This window comes from Mobula hypostoma, chromosome 3, assembly GCF_963921235.1.
Source record: "Mobula hypostoma chromosome 3, sMobHyp1.1, whole genome shotgun sequence".
Classification (NCBI taxonomy): domain Eukaryota; kingdom Metazoa; phylum Chordata; class Chondrichthyes; order Myliobatiformes; family Myliobatidae; genus Mobula; species Mobula hypostoma.
Genome location: NC_086099.1, coordinates 4,613,762 through 4,633,696, shown reverse-complemented (window position 1 = coordinate 4,633,696; position 19,935 = coordinate 4,613,762). Strand labels below are relative to the sequence as shown.

General features: G+C 42.7%; 1 protein-coding gene across 2 annotated transcripts in view; it reads left to right on the top strand.

The window, feature by feature from the left end:
- Window positions 1-8,347: 8,347 nt before the first annotated feature.
- The window catches only part of smad2 (SMAD family member 2), a 123,168-nt gene continuing 111,580 nt past the window's right edge, over window positions 8,348-19,935 (top strand). For both annotated transcript variants that reach the window (XM_063042591.1, XM_063042590.1), the window contains exon 1: window positions 8,348-8,949. In XM_063042591.1, the coding sequence (XP_062898661.1) occupies window positions 8,684-8,949 (266 nt within the window). In that variant the 5' untranslated portion in view covers window positions 8,348-8,683. The remainder of the gene's footprint in view (window positions 8,950-19,935) is intronic.

Below are 19,935 nucleotides of genomic sequence, written 5' to 3'. Positions count from 1 at the left end.
CCACAATCGGTGACCACATGTCAGAGCAGGAGGGATTAGAGGAGGAGGGGTGGCAGTACTAGTCAGGAAAAATGTCACCGCAGTGCTCCGTCAGGGCAGATTGGAGAACTTGACTAGTGAGGTGTTATGAGTGGAAATGAGTATTAAGAAAGGTATGACCATGTTAATGAGTCTATATTACAGTCTAAGGAACAAATTAGCAGAGAGCATATTAACTGGGACTCCCTTACTGTAAAAGGACTAGATGGGATAGAGCTTGTCAAATGGGTTCAGGGAAGTTTCCTTCATCAGTCCGTAAAAGTTCCAACCAGAGAGCGTACGATATTGGATCTGTTATTAGGGAATGAGACAGGGCAGGTGACAGAAGCTTGTGTAGAGGAACACTTTGCATCTTGTGATCACAATACCACTGGTTTCAAAGTAAGTATGAAAAAAAGATGGGGCTGCTCAGTGGGTTGTGATTCTCAACTGGACAAAGGCCAATCTTGACGGTATCAGAGAGGATCTGGCAAGTGTGGATTGGGACAGGCTGTTTTCTGGCAAAGATGTACTTGGTAAGTCGGAGGCCTTCAAAAGTGAAATTTTGAGAGTACAAAGCTTGTACAAGCTTGTCATAAAGATAACAGGAGTAGGAAACCTTGGTTTTCAAGAGATATTGAGGCCCTGGTTAAGAAAAAAATAAGAAGGTGGATTGCAGATATAGGCAGGAAGAAACAAATGCAAGAGAACACTTAAGAAAAAAATCAGCAGGGCGAAAAGAAGGCATGAAGTTGCTCTAGCAGACAAGGTGAAGGAGAATCCTAAGGGATTCTACGTATATGTTAAGAGCAAAAGGACTGTAAGGGGCAAAATTTGTCCTCTAGAAGATCAAAATAGTTATCTATGCATGGAGCCAAAAGAGATAGGGGAGATCTTAAATTTTTTTTGCATTTTTATCTACTCAGGAGACGAACACAGAATCTATAGGAATGACAGAAAATGACATCATTTCATGGACCCTATATAGATTACAGAGGAGGGGCTGTTTACTAGCTTGAGGTAAATTACAGTGGATAAATCCTCAGGGCCTGACAAGGTGCTCCCTCGGACCCTGTGGAGGCAAGTGCAGAAATTGCCAGGGATATTTAAATCATTCTTAGCCACAGATGAGATACCAGAGGATGGGAGGATTGCCAATGTTGTTTCGCTGTTTACGAAAGGTTTTAAAACTAAACCAGGAAATTACAGGCCAGTGAGCTTGATATCAGCAGTGGAAAAGTTATTACAAGATATTCTAAGGGTCTGGATTATATGAGTATTTGGATAGATGAGGACTGATTAAGGATAGTCAGCAAGGCTTAGTGTGTGGTAGGTCATGTCTAATTAATCTTATAGATTTTTTTGAGGAAGTTACCAGGAAAGTTGACGAAGGCAGGGCAGTGGATGTTGTCTACATGGACTTTAGCAAAGCACTTGACAAAGTTGTATGTGGAAGGTTTGACAAGAAGGTTCAGTTGCTCGGCATTCAAGATGAGGTAGTAAATTGGATTAGACTTTGGCTTTGTGGGAGAAGCCAGAGAGAGGCCTCTCTGACTGGAGGCCTGTGACTAGTGGAGTGCTGCAGGGACTGATGCTGGGTCCAGTGCTGTTTGTCATCTATATCAATGATCTGGATGATAATGCGGTTAACTGGATTAGCAACTTTATGGATGACATTAAGATTGGGGGTGTAATGGACAGCAAGGAACACTATCATGACTTGCAGCAGGATCTGGAGGAATGCAGTAGATCAAAGAGAATGCAGGTCCATAATTCATTGAAAGTGGCATCACAGGTAGATAGGGTTGCAAAGAAAGCTTTGCCACATTGACCTTCATAAATTGAGTACAGAAGTTGGGGTGCTATATTGAAGTTGTATAAGACCTTGGTGAGGCCTAATTTGGAGTATTGTGTTCAGTTTTTGTTTCCTACCCACAGGAAAGATGTAAATAAGGTTGAAGGAGTACAGACAAAATTTATAAGGATGTTGCGTGATCTAGAGGACATGATTTATAAGCAAAGATTGAGTAGACTAAGTCTTTATTCCTTGGAACTTAGAAGATCGAGTGGAGATTTGATAGAGATATATCTAAGAAACAGTTAGATAGGTTTTACATAGTAAGGGTATTAAGGGTTATGGGGAAAAGGTAGGTAGATGGAGCTGAGTTTACGGACAGATCAGCCATGATCTTATTGAATGGCGGGGCAGGCTTGGTGAGCCAGATGGCCTACTCCTGCTCCTATTTGTTACGTTCCTATTATGTTCTTATGAGATATGCAAAATGATGAGGGGTATAGATAGGGTAAATACAAGAAGACTTTTTTTTAACTGAGGTTGGGTGGGACTACGACTATAGGTCATCATTAGTTAAGTGTGAAAGGTGAAAAGTTTAAGGGGAACATGAGGGAAACCTTCTACACTCAGAGGGTGGTGAGAGTGTGGAATGAGCTGCCAGTGAAAGTGGTGCTCAATTTCAACGTTTAAGAGAAGAGGGGAGCAGTTTTGTTTAAAAGGTTTGGTATGGACTAGATGGGCTGAATGGCTTGTTCCGGTGCAGTACTTTACTATTACTAGGACTCTACAGCCCCTCCCCCCACAGACAGACAGACAGAGACACACACACACACACACACACACACATGCCTTTTACTTTGTTTGAGTCCTTTGCTTGAGCCAAACAAGTTGGGTAGGAATTTAGTACTCTGCACCCAAGTACAACCCTGAGAACAAGTCTGGACACTGAGGTAACCTTAAGTGAATGAACAATCAATGTCTATTTAAAATAAAGTGATCAGTATCAGAAACAAGAGAAAATCTGCAGATGCTGGAAATCCAAGCCACACGCACACAAAATGCTGATGCTGCAGGCCAGGCAGCATCTATGGAAAAGAGTATTGGCGATATTTTGGGCCGAGACTCTTCATCAGGACTGGAGAAAACAGATGAGGAGTTAGAGTTAAAAGGTGTGGGGAAGGGGACCAGTACCAGAATCAGGTTTAATATCATGGCATATGTCATGAAATTTGTTTTTGTTTGGCAGTAATAATAAAAAAAATAAGCAGTAATAAAATACACAACAAAGACTATAAATTACTATATACATGTGTGTATCTAAATATAACAGAGCAAATAAAAAGAAAAATGATAGTAAGGTAGTGTTCATGGGCTCATTGTCCAGTCAGAAATCTGAAGGCAAAGGGAAAGAATCTGTTCCTGAAACATTGAATGCTTGTCTTCAGGAAACTGTACTTCCTCCCTGACTGTAATAATGAGAAAAGGTTATGTTCTGGGTGATGGGGGTCCTTAATGATAGATGCTGCTTTTTTGAGGCATTGCCTTTCGAAGATAACCTCGATGCTGGGGAGGCTGGTGCCACGATGGAGCTGGCTGAGTTTACAAGTTTCTGCTGCTTTTTCTAGTTCAGTGCAGTCGCCCTTCCCTACCAGATGGTGATGCAACCATTTAGAGTGCTTTCCAAGGTACATTTGTAGAAATCTATTTATTTATTTATTGGGATACAATGCAGAATAGGCCCTTCTTGCTACGCTGCCCAGCAATCCCTGTGGGAGGAAACTGGAGTAGCTAGATGAAATCCACAAGGTCACAGTGAAATTATACAAACTCCTTACAGGCAGTGTGGGAATTAACCCAGGTCGTCTGTACTGTAAAGCGTTGTGCTAACCACTACTTCTAGACTATTGTGTTGCCCGTTTGTGAGTCTGTTTGGTGACATACCATCTCCTCATTAAATGAAGCCAAATAGTTCTTCCAACTCTGCAACCCTTCAGTCAGTGTTTCAACAGCAGCCCTTTCAGATACACATCTATGGGACTTAGTGCTACTTTAGACATAAGGAGTAAAGATTTTGATGCCCTCGAGTTTTGGGTGAGCGAGATGCAGGAAACCAGTTAAGATCTTCAAACTGACAGATCTCAGGATTTAGAGCTCCATCATGGGCTCTAGCCTCTTAAGCATCCAGGACACCTTTAGAAGGCAATACCTTGAAAAGATGGCACCTATCATTTAGGAACCTCCTTCGCCTAGGACATACCCTCTTCTCATTGCTACCATCAAGGAGGAGGTACAGGAACCTGAAGACACACATTCAATGTTTCAGGAACAGCTTTTTCTACTACCCCACCCCCACCCCCGCATCAGATTTCCGAATGGACAATGAGCCCATAAGTCGGTGGTGAGGAAGGCAAATGCCATGTTAGCATTCATTTCAAGAGGTCTAGAATACAAGAGCAAGGATGCGATGCTGAGGCTTTATAAGGCACTGGTGAGGCCTCACCTTGAGTATTGTGAACAGTTTTGGGCTCCTCATCTTAGAAAAGATGTGCTGGTTTTAGAGAGGGTCCAGAGGAGGTTCACAAGGATGTTTCCAGGAATGAAGGGGTTATTATACAAGGAACGTTTGATGGCTTTTGATCTGTACCTGCTGGAATTCGGGAGGATAAGGGGGGGATCTCATCGAAACCATTCGAATATTGAAAGACCTAGACAGAGAAGATGTGGAAAGGATGTTTCCCATGGTGGGAGAGTCTAGGACAAGAGGGCACAGCCTCAGGATAGAGGGACGCCCTTTCAAAACAGAGATGCAAAGAAATTTCTTTAGCCAAAGGGTGGTGAATTCGTGGAATTTGTCACCACCTGCAGCTGTGGAGGCCAGGTCATTGGGTGTATTTAAGGCAGAGATTGATAGGTTCTTGATTGGACATGGCATCAAAGGTTCCAGGGAGAAGGCCAGGAACTAGGGTTGAAGAGCAGAAAAAAATGATCAGCCATGATTGAATGGCGGAGCAGACTCGATGGGCCAGATGGCCTAGTTCTGCTCCTATGTCTTACGGTCTTTTGAACACTACCTCACTATTCCCCCTCCCATTTTGCTACTTATTCTAATTTTTAAATATTCCTCTTATTATAGTTTTTTATTGCAAATATACTTCAATAAGTTTGACAATTGCCCTCCTGTTCACATAATCTCAGTGTACTGGTCCAGGTTCAGAGGCACCCAATGCTCCTTCAGCACCAACACCTCCTCTCCTCCCTCCTTTCCCCTCCAATTCAACACATGCATGAAAAACACAGGCTACCACTGTCTACACCCACTCCTTGCCCTGCACCTGCCATCCACACCTCCACGTAACAACTGCTATCTTCCCAATCTTCACCTGCCCCAGCCCCCACTGTCCACCAACTCTCCATCATCATGGACTCACCTTCACTACTGAGCAGCTGAGAAGGGCTCTGGGGAAACTCAGACATGGCAAAGCATTGGGACCAGATGGTGTGAACCCCAGGGTTCTGAAGGAGTGTGCTGAGCAGCTGTGTGGAGCTCTCCAGCACATTTTCAATCCGAGTCTCAGCCTGGAAAGGGTCCCGACTGTTTGGAAAACATTATGTGTGGTCCTGGTACCCAAGAAAGGCCGAATAAAAGTCTTGAATGACTACTGCCCAGTAGCCCTGACCTCACACATCATGAAGACCCTTGAGAGGCTGGTCCTGGTTCACCTCCTACCCCTGGTCAGATCAACCCTTGATCCCCTGCAGTTTGCTTACCAGGAGCACATTGAAGTCGATGATGCTGTCATCTACCTGCTGAACAGAGCCTACGCCCATTTGGATAAGCATGGCAGCACTGTGAGGATCATGTTTTTTTTAATTTCCTAAGTGCTTTCACTACCATACAGTCTTCGTTGCTGAGGGAAAGGCTCCGTTCAATCCAGGCTGGCACTTCCATTGTATCCTGGATAACGGACTACCTGACTGGCAGATCACAGTTCGTGCGGCTTCAGAGCTGTGTGTTAGACATTGATATAAGCAGCACTGGTGCCCCACAGGGGACTGTTTTGGCTCCCTTCTTGTTTCCCCTGTATACCTCAGACTGTAAATACAACACTGAGTCATGTCATCTGCAGAAATTCTCTGAGACTCAGCAATAGTTGGGTGTATTAAGGGAAGATGAATACAGGACCCTGGTGGAGGACTTTGTCAAATGGTGCAAGCTGAATCATCTGCAGCTCAACATCAGTAAGACAATGGAGATGGTGATGGACTTCAGGAAGAGTAAGCCTGCATTGCTCCCTGTTACTATTGATGATGAGGACGTGGATGTGGTGAGGACCCACAAGTACCAGGGGATGACGGACTTCAGTGGAGCACCAACACAGAGACTGTGTACAGGAAAGGTGAGAGTTGCCGCTATTCCCTAAAGAGACTGAGGTGATTTGGAGTTTGCAGGCCTCTCCTTCACATACTCTCCCAGTCTGTTGTCGCCAGTACAATCTTCTATACAGTGGTGTGCTGGGACAGTGGCATCAACACGGGTGATGCCAACAGGCTCAATAAACTGATTATTAAGGCTGACTCTGTTAAAGGAGTCAAACTGGACACACTGGAGGCTGTGGACCCTCCTTTTTTTATTCTTTCTACTTCTCCTCTAATACTTACATTTGTGCACTTGTACTGCTACTATGGCACTGTAATTTCCTTTGGGATCTATCTACTGCTGCTGCAGAACAACAAATTTCATGACATATGCCAGTGATATTAAACCTGATTGTGATTCTTACTGTGAAAAAGGCAGATCAGGGTTTCAGCAAGAAACTGGGGATGAACAGAGGCAGGGAATATTACTAATGCCTAAGAAGTTACCTTCACTGAGAGGTAAGGTAGCATATTTGTTATAGACCAGTGATCCAGCTATAAGTGTTGAAATTCAAGCACTGAAGCTTTGGAATTTAAAATGTAAATTTTATTCAATCTGAAAAAAACAACTTCATCAGCATTGATGACCATGAAAATTTCAGATTGTCTTAAAAGCACATAAGGTTGAAATCTCAGTAATGTTTGACAGATTATTAATAAATTTATAACAGTTAACTTCCTTCTGGCTTGCACCCTCTCAAGTTTAATCTGAAGCTATTCAATGTTTAGTGAATTAACAAAAATGTGTAAGATAAAAACAAAACAAATATTAAAGCATCTATCACAAAGATATAATATGAAAAAAGAACATAACTTATAAAGTTCAAATTCAATCAGAGCAAACTGTTAGGTATTTTAATAGACAAGTTTGAACTTCAATATGCACTACATTCATTAAAATTGTCTCGCAAACAACAGGGATTCTGCAGATGCTGGAAATTCAAGCAACACACATAAAAGTTGCTGGTGAACGCAGCAGGCCAGGCAGCATCTGTAGGAAGAGGTACAGTCGACGTTTCAGGCCGAGACCCTTCGTCAGGACTAACAGTTAGCCTGAAACGTCGACTGCACCTCTTCCTACAGATGCTGCCTGGCCTGCTGCGTTCACCAGCAACTTTTATGTGTGTTGCTTGAATTTCCAGCATCTGCAGAATTCCTGTTGTTTGCGTTTAAATTTACTACTGCGAAGCCTCTTCCGGTGATGCCTACACCGTAGAAGTTTAGATCCTCTCTTCGACGGGAGTTCAGTGGGTTAGTCCTGACGAAGGGTCTCGGCCTGAAACGTCGACTGCACCTCTTTCTACAGATGCTGCCTGGCCTGCTGTGTTCACCAGCAACTTTTATGTGTGTTGATTAAAATTGTCTGGTTTTATTAATATTTAGAAAGAATTGGCAATTAAAGCAAGTTTATTTTCAACAGTACTTCAGATATTAATGCAAGTTTGGATTCCTGGATTGACTATATGTACATAGACGTAATTTAATTTCTCACTCTAATCACACCACACTGTCCTGGAACCAGTTTAGCCAATTTTAGCTTTATAACCCAGTTTTCAAACATTGTTATCCGTGATATTTCCTACAAGTTGGAAGCAACACGAATTATTATTTTAAGTAAATTATTTTAAGTACAAACTCTACAACAATAAAACATGCCTTAACATCAAACAATTTTACCTCAGATGACAACTGAGGCCGATTTACATGTAAGGCCACTTGCGGAATAATACCTCACACGCCAAAAACAATGCGTTTTGACAACTGCAAACCCGAAGTAACAGTTCGATTTAAGGAGAATAATCTTATGCGAATAGATTTATGTCTCCAAACACAAATCAGAACATTGTTTTCATTCATAAAACCTCAAATCATTACAGGCAGTTATTGGGACTAAATGTAAACCGGGCGGAAGAAGACGCATTCCCCCCGCCCCCACACTGAAAAAAGTTTGCTGTCTCAACCAAACCTCTCCGCCGGACGTTCCCTTCGAGCCGGAATGATTGACGTTCACTGTTATCCAATCGAGGCTCACATCATCACTAATAGGGATAACGCTTGCGCCCGCGCACCAATAGGTGACGCAGGAAGCGGATTCGGGGCGGGACTTTCCTAGGGAGGGGGAGCGCGGGTTGATGGCCGTCAATCAAAACAAAAAAGGGGGAGCGAGCGACTCGAAGAGAGAAGGGAGAAAAAAATTTAAAAAAACCAAATCTCTTCACGGGAGGATGTGATAATCATTAATAAATTCACACAGGGTCAATCGCGACACATTTGGTGGGCTGTTTAGGTGGCGCGTTTTGACCGTGGTAAAGCGGCGGTTGACGAGCAGCGCGAAGCACAATTGTTTGAATTTTTGAACCGTTTTCTCCCCCCCGCTCACATCGGCCTTCGGCTTCCCTTTTTTATTATCTCCCCTCCAGCCCACCCGACCCTACCCCATCCCCGGCTTCCACCATGTCCATCCTGCCCTTCACACCGCCCATTGTCAAGCGCCTGCTGGGCTGGAAGAAAGGAGGCGAGTCGCAGCCGCCCTCCTCGCAGTCGCCGAACCAGCAGCCGCCGCCGCCGCCGCCGCAGCACAACAGCGGCCAGGACGATAAGTGGTGCGAGAAGGCCGTCAAGAGCTTGGTGAAGAAGCTGAAGAAAACGGGGCAGCTGGACGAGCTGGAGAAGGCCATCACCACGCAGAGCTGCAACACCAAGTGTGTCACCATCCCCAGGTAAGGGACTGGCGACCGGATCCCTGCTCGGGCCTCTCCTCCCCCTGAGTGCAGTCCTGCTTTCCCCATCCTCCCTCAACTTCCACCCGCTCCAGTCTCTATCCCCTCACCTTCCAACCCCTCCAGTCTCTATCCCCTCACCTTCCAACCCCTCCAGTCTCTATCCCCTCACCTTCCAACCCCTCCAGTCATTATCCCCTCACCTTCCCACCCCTCCAGTCACTATCCCCTCACCTTCCAACCCCTCACCTTCCAACCCCTCCAGTCTCTGTCCCCTCACCTTCCAACCCCTCCAGTCACTATCCCCTCACCTTCCAACCCCTCCAGTCACTATCCCCTCACCTTCCAACCCCTCCAGTCACTATCCCCTCACCTTCCAACCCCTCCAGTCACTATCCCCTCACCTTCCAACCCCTCCAGTCTCTATCCCCTCACCTTCCAACCCCTCCAGTCTCTATCCCCTCACCTTCCAACCCCTCCAGTCTCTGTCCCCTCACCTTCCAACCCCTCCAGTCACTGTCCCCTCACCTTCCAACCCCTCCAGTCACTGTCCCCTCACCTTCCAACCCCTCCAGTCTCTATCCCCTCACCTTCCAACCCCTCCAGTCACTATCCCCTCACCTTCCAACCCCTCCAGTCTCTGTCCCCTCACCTTCCAACCCCTCCAGTCATTATCCCCTCACCTTCCCACCCCTCCAGTCACCAGCCCCTCACCTTCCAACCCCTCCAGTCTCTGTCCCCTCACCTTCCAACCCCTCCAGTCACTGTCCCCTCACCTTCCAACCCCTCCGGTCACTGTCCCCTCACCTTCCAACCCCTCCGGTCTCTGTCCACTCACCTTCCAACCCCTCCGGTCTCTGTCCCCTCACCTTCCAACCCCTCCGGTCACTGTCCCCTCACCTTCCAACCCCTCCGGTCACTGTCCCCTCACCTTCCAACCCCTCCGGTCTCTGTCCCCTCACCTTCCAACCCCTCCGGTCTCTGTCCCCTCACCTTCCAACCCCTCCGGTCACTGTCCCCTCACCTTCCAACCCCTCCGGTCTCTGTCCCCTCACCTTCCAACCCCTCCGGTCACTATCCCTCTCACCTTCCAACCCCTCCGGTCACTATCCCTCTCACCTTCCAACCCCTCCGGTCACTATCCCTCTCACCTTCCACCCTCCTTACCTCTCCCCACCACTGACTCCACCACCCTCAACTACCCCCCCCCAACCCCGGTCTCCTTCCCTTCATCCTCCCCCCAACCCCGGTCTCCTTCCCTTCATCCTCCCCCCAACCCCGGTCTCCTTCCCTTCATCCTCCCCCCAACCCCGGTCTCCTTCCCTTCATTCTCCCCCCATCCCCGGTCTCCTTCCCTTCATCCCAACCCCCATCCCCGGTCACCTTCCCTTCATCCCAACCCCCAACCCCGGTCTCCTTCCCTTCATCCCAACCCCCAACCTCGGTCTCCTTCCCTTCATCTCCCCCCGCCCCCCAAAATCCCGGTCTCCTTCCCTCCCCCCCCACCCATCTCCACAACTTCACCTTCCCCATCACCCGTAATATTCTCATCTCAGTTTACTGAGCACAAGGAGAGAAAGGAAGAATGAAATCCTAATGTAAATATTGACTACTTAGTTATTACAGTTGCTGTAAGATATGTTGCCCTAAGACCAGGCTGTGGGATAATTTACTGGGGTGTTGGAGAAAAGGGGCAAGATCTTTTTGTTGTCATTTTGAAACCAATAAATGTATACCTTGCTAAGAGGATAATGAGAAAGCAGATTTAAATGAAATGAGCCTGAAGTAATCGTGTGGTACAAAGATATCTGAGTGTCCTAGTGCAGGAAGCACATTGATAGCAAGCAGGTCCAGCAGGTTATTGTGAAGGCTGATGGAATGTTGCTCTTAGGCTTGTAGGGGTTGACGTTGACATTTGGCATCTCCCTTTGGATCCGAGAGGGAAATGTGATATTGAAACATTCAAGATTCTGAGCGGCATGTTTTGAGGGAGTTTCCCCTGATAAGGGTACCTAGAATAAAAACCATAGTTTTAAAATAATGAGGTCCCTATTTAAGAAAGTATTTTTTTAAAATCAGAAGTCTTTGGAATTCTCGAAGGCTTTGAAACTATATTGAATTTAGTCTATAATATATGAGCAGAATTAGACCATTTTGCCCATTGAGTCTGCTCAGCCATTCAATCAACCCCATTCTCTGCCTCCTTTGACACTCTTACTAATCAAGAATCTATGAATCTCTGCTTCAGATATACTCAATAACTTGCCCTCCTCAACTATCTATGGCAATTTACCACTTTCTAGTGAAAGGAATTCTTTTTTATCTCTACTCTAAATGGATATCCCCCTGTTCTGACTATGCAATCTGGTCCAAGATTCCTACACGACAGGAAACATCCTCTCCACATCCACTCTCTCCTGGCCTATTGGATAGGTTTTAACACGATTCCCCCCTCATTCTTCTAAGCTCTAATGAGTACTGGCCCAGAGCCATCAAACACTACTTGTCCATGAATCCTATCATTCTCGTGAACCACTTCTGCTCTCTTTAATGTCAGCACATTCTAGCTTGGGTTAGTGAAAACCAAGACCACAAGACAAGATATTGCCGTTATTGACAGACATGGAATGACAAGGTCATAAAGGTGCAGGAAAGTGGTTGTTGATCTTATTCAGTTGTGGAGTAGGCTTGTGAATGAAGGGTTGGAAATAAGTTTTAGACAAAGATAGAAGGAAGAAGAAGAATGGACAAAAGGTGGTGGGAAGGGGATGAAATGACAATGGGGTGGTGTTTCCAGGCAAAATGGATTGAATCTTTTAAATAAAAAGCAATGGTAGCATTAACTACCAATAGCTGTTGTGTCAGGGGAAAATCAAAGGTAGTGGTTATGGTCCAAAATGGAAGTAGTACCTATCTGAATATCTCCTTGAGATTAATTTGGACTATAGGAAGCTGAGGGCAGAAATGTCAGATTGATCTTTTATCATTTAACCTCATTATTAAGGTGCAGAAGGAGGAGACTTGTTTAATCCTTGAGGCCCTTTTAGAGCTTCATTGAGAGCTAGAAGTTAATTTCCACTTGTACCAATCCAGTTTCCTTCTAAAATCATTGATTGATGGTATTTCTACCACAATGAAATCATTACCCCATGTCATATTAAATAAAAATTTTCATACACATTGTAGCTGAAAACATTACATCTGTCTCCATTTTTGTAACCCATCTGTTAATGAAAATAATTTTTTCCACTGTGAATAAATCTCCCCTCATCCTCTTCTGCTTCCAGGAGAACAACCCTGACTTCTGCAACCTCACCTTGTGGCTATGAATCCTCTCAAGGGTTTTGCAAACTATTATTTTATTTTTCCTTACTTCCTTGATTACATTTCAGATGGAGGGCTACAGAAGATTTTCCAGCATTTTCTGTCATATTTCACATTTCCAGCATTTGTTCTGTTTTAGTTGAAGCAATGAGTTGTGATGGGAGTGTTTGGAGGAAAAATAATGAAGAAGCACTGAAGGGTTATAACTACTGGATTATTATGATTTGTGCACATTAATATTAGTATAATGCACTGAACACATGACTAAAGGAGTGGAATTGGAAAGAGGAGTCTGTTTGTTAAATGCTAATGCTTGCACTGTAGAACTTGACAGGAATCTGGGTCCTAGAGGAAAGTATAAGTCAGAAGGATTAAAATGCAATGAAGCACAGGGCATCAGAGTTGAAGGGTGCAGAGCAAGTTTCTCGTATTTGTTTGCGCATAGCTTCTTCTAGATATACCAGCATCCCATACTTCTACGAACATTTAAATCCCTTGAATGCCAGTTTGTTTTTAATCACTAAATCTTTAAAATCATCCAAGGTTTTTTGCTGTTTAATAGCTATGTGCAGTTTGCTGTGTGTTTTCAATGGTATTACTTGCCAACAGTGTCTGACCCTTTCCCAAGATTCCCTCTCTAATAACCTCTGTCCTAAAGCCTAATAAAATTACACATTCTTACAAATCTCTGTTTCTGTACAACTTCTCCCAAGTACCATCTCCCTTTCTCTTAGTTACCATAGTTTGGAAACTTTTGGTGCAGATAAATAGAACATGTAGAGAGACAGGTAAAGGAAACAAAAACATAAAAAAAAATTAGATTTGAAGGAAATGAGTACAACTTTGAGAGGAAGAACAGCTGGGGTTCAGTGACCTGATGATTCAAATTGATTGGACGTACAGATAATGGAATTTGACTTCAGTGTATTCAGCTTGGTTGGTTTAACACGTTAGCTATTATTGAGACAAGTCTGTAAACTAAATATACTTGGTCTAAAGAAAAGATGAAGAAAATAGTAGCAGTAGATGGTTGTGATTAAGCAGGCAATGCTGATTTTATGGGTAGAATTAAAGTACAAAATGGTTTAAAATTAGTTGGGATTTGTTTATTGATTTCCCCAGAGTAGTAGTGAAGTGGTGGACTCGAAAAATGAGTATTTTGCAAAGGCAGCGTGGTTTTAATGGGGGATTTTATCTCAAACTGAATTTGTGTTTTGCAACAAATTTCCTCCAATCAAGGTAGCAATCTATACTGGAATTAGTAATGAAACAGATTTCGTTAATAGCCTACTGCTTGAAGAGCCTTAATGCATGAGCATTTGTCTAGTAGAAACCATAATATTGAATACGGATAATGTTTAAAAGCGAAGTACAAAATAGTGGCAGTTTCTAAATTTAGGCCAAGTTCACGTGACAGCATCTGAGCCCTGAATATGCTCACCATAACAGAGCTCAATGTGCAAGACATATCCTGTGGTGACTGACCACACCACTTTCTCCTATCTTAAAGCTGATAGGCCTTTAAGGTAGAATACCCCTAGCAATAAACAACTATAATTGAAAATCCTCCTTTGATGTAATAGTTTATCCCTCTTCTATCAGCTGTTTTATCTTTTAAAAATAGTTACAAAGGCAGTATTAAATTACAGTAGTCTTAAGCCCATCAGCCTTGCTGGGGCATAGGCTGCCAACAGCAGCTGGACAGAGTCCTTTGTCCCGGGCTGATGGAAGGTTGTTTGACCCTGTGGCTTTTGTTTTCACCACACAACTTCCTACATCTCCTCAGTGAAGATTCTTCTTCTCCCAGGGAGGTGGTCTTTGGTGTTTCTGTAGCTCTGGGTTTTTACAGGAGGGGTTTGCTAGCCCCATGCCCAAATTACATTAGAAGTCAAAGATAATTTGATTTTTACAGTGGCACACTGGAGTTTCCAGTTGGAAGTAATGTTCTTGAAATTACGGATTTGCAATGGAGTCTCATTTCAGGCAGGAATAGATAAACTTCAGTACTTTCCTGTATCTGCTTTTTGTTGAAATCATCTGTGTCATAACATGAAATGTGTGTTTGCCAAAAAAAAATCTTTACATATACAGCTGGGGTGTATATTCTGATTTATAGTTCAATAGTTTCTGACTGTGCAGCCTATTCAACTAGTGTAAACGTTATAGCAATGTAAACAGACAAAACCCATGAATGAGAAATACACATTTCTATTAGCTCTTGCATCTTTTTTTTCTTCCCGGTTCTTAGTTCTCTTGAGTTGGAATATTATAGTTTTGGACATTTTTGGCGGTTTGTGGGTATAAACCTTTACGGTCATGTGGCCCTGCTTAATGTATGCAGTGTTAGCAACCCTTATGAGCATGACTATAGGGATTAGGAGCTAAATCTTTTAAAGGGGTGTGGAAGTCCTTGTTCAGATTGTGCTGGAAACAAATATGTAAACACAGTAGGCATTTGGAAAGAAAGTGATGTATGGGCACTAATTGCAACAGGATGTGACAATGAGTGCAAAGGTTTTTACAATTGCAGACTGCCTTAGTGGAATCGAACTTGGAAGTTGTCTGGTTTTGGTCTCCTTGCGCAAAGTAGTGTACAACTGATGCCACGAACTAGGCAGATCTGTTAACATTTAGAACAAAAGAACAGTAGGAGGTATTCATAAAATAATTTGAAAACCCTGAAATATTTTATGTCGTTTGGGAAATGAGCCTTACTTCTTTTATATATACAATTTATCGTGATGAAGACCACTAACATTTGAGATCTTCAGTTCGTATATTGCATTGTGTATCTGCATAAGTGTTGTAAAGGGGAGCGGAATCAACTTGTTTTTCTATTGAAGGAAGAAGGTTATATTGTCCAGGCATTTTAGTAAGTTTTGTTTAATGTCACCTTTTAAACTGCTAGCGGTTCTGATTCATTTATTGTAAGTAATTCACATTTCTGGAATACTTCATTGTAGGCTTCTTTCACAATATAAATGATGAGTAGCCACCTTGTGTCGTGTAGATGGTGAAAATATATGGCCAGTATGGAATAATGTGATCTTGCAATGATGTTGGAAGAAATGTGGAGATCTTGCTAGTTTATGGAACTATTGATGATGTGCCTGTTATATCATTTATATAGTGCAGAAAACATTTTGAAATTAAAAGTTAAACTTGTGTCAAATTTACTATCTTAGCAGCTTTGTACCATCTTCAGCATCTTCAGCTTTGTTTGAGTACTCTATTGCAGTGCCATACATTTGCATCACAGAGGTAACAGCTCTTGTATGTATCACTGTGCTAATCAGCACTTGGCTGTGTTCTTTTGGTGCAAATGTCAATATTGTGACTAGATTCGTGTTAATATGTGGTGTCAAGCAATTAGAAATGCAACTAAAAACTTTGTTATGTAACTATAGCATGTATCACACCTTCTTGTGTTTTAAAAAAAATGTATTCTTTGGACTCATTGACTGTAAATCATGGTTCACTAATTGCGCAAGGATACAGTTTAATCATCATTCATCCCTAATTTAGTATGCCACTAACTGAATTAAATTTTTGCACTTTTTTAAGAATGTAGTTCTTGGTTTGTATGATGAAGATATTGAGATTTTGTAAACTACCTTTTGGCCCAATCAACCCAATAAATCCATACCTGTAAAAGAAGAGCATTATTAGAAATGATAACAGTAGGCCATTTGGGCCTTTTCCAACATGTTATGGCTGGTTCTTTTGCTCTGCTGTCACTTTTCTGTAATACAGTGTAGAAACAAGCCCCGTCATCTAGCCCTTGTATGCTGATTATGGTACCCAACATATGGACCCTGTTAAATCCCTGATAGTCATGTACATATCCAAATGCCCTTTGAATGATAGAGTTTCCCCTTGCTTCCTGTTTGAATCTTTCACTTCTCATTTTAAACCGGCGAGAGGAGAAGATGGCGGCGCAACGCAGCTCGCAGTGGCCACTCCGGTGGTGATACCTGTTATCTGTCAAGTAGGGTGCCGTGCACAATCCTGATTTGATGGAGACAGATGTGAGAGCACAGAGGAACATCTGGTGAAACTTATGAAATGCTTGCTTTGCTGCCACTGCTGCTGTGTAATCCAGAATCTCCAGAGGGGAAGGCCCCAAGTCCTCGGCCTTGCTTGTTGCTCGGCGGCCAGGGTGGGGTTGAAGCACTTGGCAGAGGATGGTGCTCGGTGTTGGAGGCTCAAAGTTTTCGGACGGACACAGAGTCCGCTGTGGTCAGGTGCTTCCAATGGTGTGGCATTGGCAAGTTTGCGGCGCTTGGCGGTTCATGGCAGGGAGAGTTTCTCCCTTCTACTGTCTGCATGAGATGATGAGGCTATCGGAACTTTGAGACTTTTTTTTACTGTGCCCATGGTCTGCTCTTTATCAAATTACGGTATTGCTTTGCACTCTTGTAACTATATGTTATAATTATGTGGTTTTGTCAGTTTTAGTCTTGGTTTGTCTTGTGTTTCTGTTGATATCACTCTGGAGGAACATTGTATCATTTTTTAATGCATGCATTTCTAAATGACAATAAACGAGGACTGAGTGTCCTCATAATCTAATAATCTAATAAACCTCTGCCCTCCCTGGTGAAGGGGAGCTAACTGCATTCACTTCTTCCTCCTGTGCTCCAAGGAATAAAGACCAAACCTCTTCGACCTCTCGCTCTAACTCAGGCCCTGTAGCCCTGCAGTTCAGGACTCTTAAATCTTCCAGTATAATAATGTCTTTCCTGCATTTCTGAGACTGTGCATTCAGTACTCCACAAGTACAGCCTTAGTCTTGTTAATGTCCCAAGTCCTAGTCTTGGTGCACAGACTGATAATGGCCAGTGTGCTTCACCACCCTACCTATCTGTGACACTGCTTTCAGTGAACCAAGTATTTGTACTCCGAGGTCCCTCTGTTCTGCACACTCCACAGAGCCTGACCGTTCACTCTACAAACCCTACCCTTGTTTGACTTCCCTAAAAGCACTTAACTGAATTAAAAGCTGCTTGCCAGTCCTCTCATTTACTTAGCTGATCAAAATCCCCCAAAATTTTTAATGACCCTTGATGCCTACAATACCACCTATTTTAGTATCATCTGCAAACAGATTCTACCATGTGCATATACATCTTAATCATTTGCATAAATATTAAACAAGGGTTCCAGCACAATTCCCTGTCATGGGCCTCCAACCTGAGAAACAAGGTGATAAATGGAGGCAGGAGATTGCAGATGCTGGAGTATGGTAAGTATGTTATAAGGAAGGGATGAACCAATTATGGGAGGGTTTAGGAGATCCAGTAGGTATGCTTTGTTGGTGTTGGCAAATGGAATCAAGTAGGTAGGGAAGAAATTTTGTGGATCTGAAAGTGCACAGGCAGTATGGATTACCTGAAATTGGACAATTAAATCATCTTACCATTGGGTTCTGGATCTCCCAGCTTGCCCCTCCTCCATCCCTCCACCTTTAAGACCATAAGATCTAGGAACATAATTAGATCATTTAGCCCATTGAGTCTGCTCTGTTGATTGAGAGCTTGTATTCAAAAATGTTACAAACCTTTGGAGTAGCAGTAAGGTCTCAATGGACAAAATGGTATATCATGTTCTTCAGGGCCTGTTTCTGTAGGTTATAAGTATTGACTAATACTACCTTTCCCAATGTGTTAATTCTCATTAGTTTTAATCTCAAGCATTAATATCAAACACTTATTCTTTGCTATAACTATGAGATTTGAATTTTCAAAGGAATTGCAATTTTAAACAGTACCAGAATGCCAATAACTTTGAATATGCTCCTAAAATATTATAGCTCATTAATACACGGAGTGCTATATGTTTTACTGGAATATCCAAAGCTGTTGACACACAGTTAATTCCCTAAGCCGAGTGATGCTCCTATTGTGGGTTATAGATAATAGGTGAAATTGAACTGGATTTAGCCTGAGTCTAACTGGAGGTTGCCAAAGCCCCACCCAAGAGCCACCTGGCTGATGTGGTCAGGTTTCTTTCAATACCAAATTTGTTGATTCCATGTTTGTGATAAGAGGAGAGATTAATCAGTCTGGGACCATATACTCAAGCTTGGAAGAACTAAAGTTGATCTCATTGATGCATACAGAATTTTATAGGGCTTAGTTATAGATACAGCGTTGGTTTTCCTAAACTAGGGGGCATATTCTTAATAAGCACCTGGACATTCTGCACAGATGCAAAATGAGATTTCTTTACCTAGTGGCTTATGGAGATCCAGCTGTTCAACAGATGGAATGTACTTTCTTTTAAGCAAATCTAGGGAAGTGAAGTTAGTGCAAGAGAACTGTTTTAAGATAAATGATCAGCCGTGATCATAACGAATAGCAGAACAAGCGCAAGGGGTTAAACAACTGACTTAACTTCTTATTCTGCTATTCTAAATCTCTGATGCCACATTAAACATTTTATTGTTGCATTTTGTGACCACATTGGAAATTGAAATGCACAGAAAATACTGAATTTAGCTAATAAAGAACAGTGGAAGTGTATTTATACCTGGAATTACTTATCAGCATATTCAACTTGGATCTTTCTCATTAACACACAATAAAGTTGTTTCTTTTTTGAAGAAACAAAGCACTTGCCTTTTTTCTGAAGGTCAGCAACCCTATACAGTTGAATGGCGCCACCTTATGGAATGTCCTTAGACTCTGGCCAAGAGCATAATAGAGCAGGAACCTGTTGGAGAATGTTTGTAGGTCTACTTCTGTGCTGGCGTGCAGGTACAAAAATTAAGAATTAGCTGACAGTTGAGTTGTAATTGGCCAGCTGTCCTCAGTAGAACTGCCTAGATTGTCAATGTAAGCTGGGCCAGTGACATTTTCTCTTTCTGATGTAATATTCACTTTGTAGTTGTATGTTTGGGAAGTGATTTGAAAATCATGATAGATCTTTGTACTTTGCAATCAGAGCAATTTTAATGTTTCATTTGGTGGCTATGTTGGATATTTGAAATACGTTGATAAAATACTGACAGGAAGCTTATTAAGGAGAATAGGTTGAATTAGTGGTCTGAGAAACAAATTTTTTTCCCCTTTTCAGATGCAATTATTATAATTTGGCATTTTTTTTTACTTATTTAGAGAGCGAGCACGATATAGGTCCTTCTGGCCTAAGAGCCTGTGACACCCATATAACCAATTAACCTTCCAATCCATATGTGTTTGGAATGTGGGAGGAAACTGGAGTACCCAGAGGAAACCCACAGGGTAATGGGGAGAACGTACAAAATCGTTACAGACAGTGGTGGGAAATGAACCCAGGTCGCTAGTTCAAATAGCGTTATGCTAACCACTGCACGACTGTGCTGTCCATTTTTCCCAGGTGCAACAAAATGAATAAATATTAACTATTAATTGTTAACCGAAAATTGCCACAAATGTTGCTGTTAAGCTAGGAGGGATGTATTTGATAATTTTGATTTAACTGTTTTATGCAGAAACTGCCATGGTCGAAAGACACACTTGTAAATTGGCCTATTGTGTAGAAAGTTTTAAGGCAAAGTTGAGCAGTTTGAGATATTAGGTTTATGTACAGTGACTGTTTTGGCTAAAGTGTAGCATTATGGTTCTTGTCTGTAAGGCAGCTATCTGAAGCAGTTGTCATGCAATTATGTTGGCTTGGTGG